This window comes from Fulmarus glacialis, unplaced genomic scaffold (assembly GCF_000690835.1).
Source record: "Fulmarus glacialis isolate BGI_N327 unplaced genomic scaffold, ASM69083v1 scaffold28739, whole genome shotgun sequence".
Taxonomy (NCBI): Eukaryota; Metazoa; Chordata; class Aves; order Procellariiformes; family Procellariidae; genus Fulmarus; species Fulmarus glacialis.
In genome coordinates this window covers 1-743 of record NW_009234332.1, presented here as the reverse complement: position 1 = coordinate 743, position 743 = coordinate 1, and the positions used below count along the sequence as shown (strand labels likewise).

Sequence of the window (743 nt, the reverse complement as noted above, 5' to 3'; positions counted from 1 at the left end):
GCCTCAAAGGATCTGAAAGTCAAGCGGATCCCTCCCCGTCACCTGCAGCTGGCGATCCGCGGGGACGAGGAGTTGGATTCGCTGATCAAAGCCACCATTGCTGGTGGAGGTGGGGGTCATCCCCCCCTGCCCCTTCCTGTCCCTAACTGGGAATTTTAGCGAGAGGAGGGGAAAAAAAATACGGGAAAATATAAGGGGAATTTGGGAGCGGTGAGAAATACCGGAGGCTCGTTGCTTCCCCGGATCCAACCGGAGCGTGATCCGTGGCGCGGGAGGAAATGTTCGCGCCGGGTTATCGCAAAACTCCGCTGGGAATCTTTTTTTTACGCCTCGCGGAGTCGAGGACTTGTGTGAGCTTTTTTTTTTTTTTTTTTTTCCCGGGAGCTTTTTTTGGGAGCGTCTGACGGGAATCCTCCTCTTCTCTCGGCAGGCGTCATCCCGCACATTCACAAGTCTCTAATTGGAAAGAAGGGACAACAAAAAACGGCATAGAGAGGGGGAAAAAAAAAAACCAAAACAAACAAAGCGGCCCGTTCCCTCCCGTCGTCGTACTGTACCTGGGACAGAAGAAATCTTGGGGATACGTGGAATTTTTTTTTTAAGGAATAGTTCAAAGGAAGAGCATAGGCGATTGACTGTAGAAAACATTGGTATGGGCTTTAGATTCAAAGTTTGACGCGAAGTTGTACCTTGTGGGGGGGCGGCAGTCGGGGCGGTGGGCGAGGGGCTCGGCTGCTCCCCTG

At 52.4% G+C, this 743-nt stretch overlaps 1 protein-coding gene across 1 annotated transcript in view; it reads left to right on the top strand.

Annotated features, from left to right (window-relative positions):
• LOC104082486 (histone H2A.V-like) overlaps nucleotides 1-492 on the top strand; it is a gene marked incomplete at its 5' end in the record, with an annotated part of 1211 nt that extends 719 nt beyond the window's left edge. The window contains 2 exons of the mRNA XM_009585626.1: nucleotides 1-109; nucleotides 431-492. The exon at nucleotides 1-109 is cut by the window's left edge and continues 37 nt beyond it. Of these exons, the coding sequence (XP_009583921.1) occupies nucleotides 1-109; nucleotides 431-492 (171 nt within the window). The remainder of the gene's footprint in view (nucleotides 110-430) is intronic.
• Between the last annotated feature and the right edge of the window lie 251 nt (nucleotides 493-743).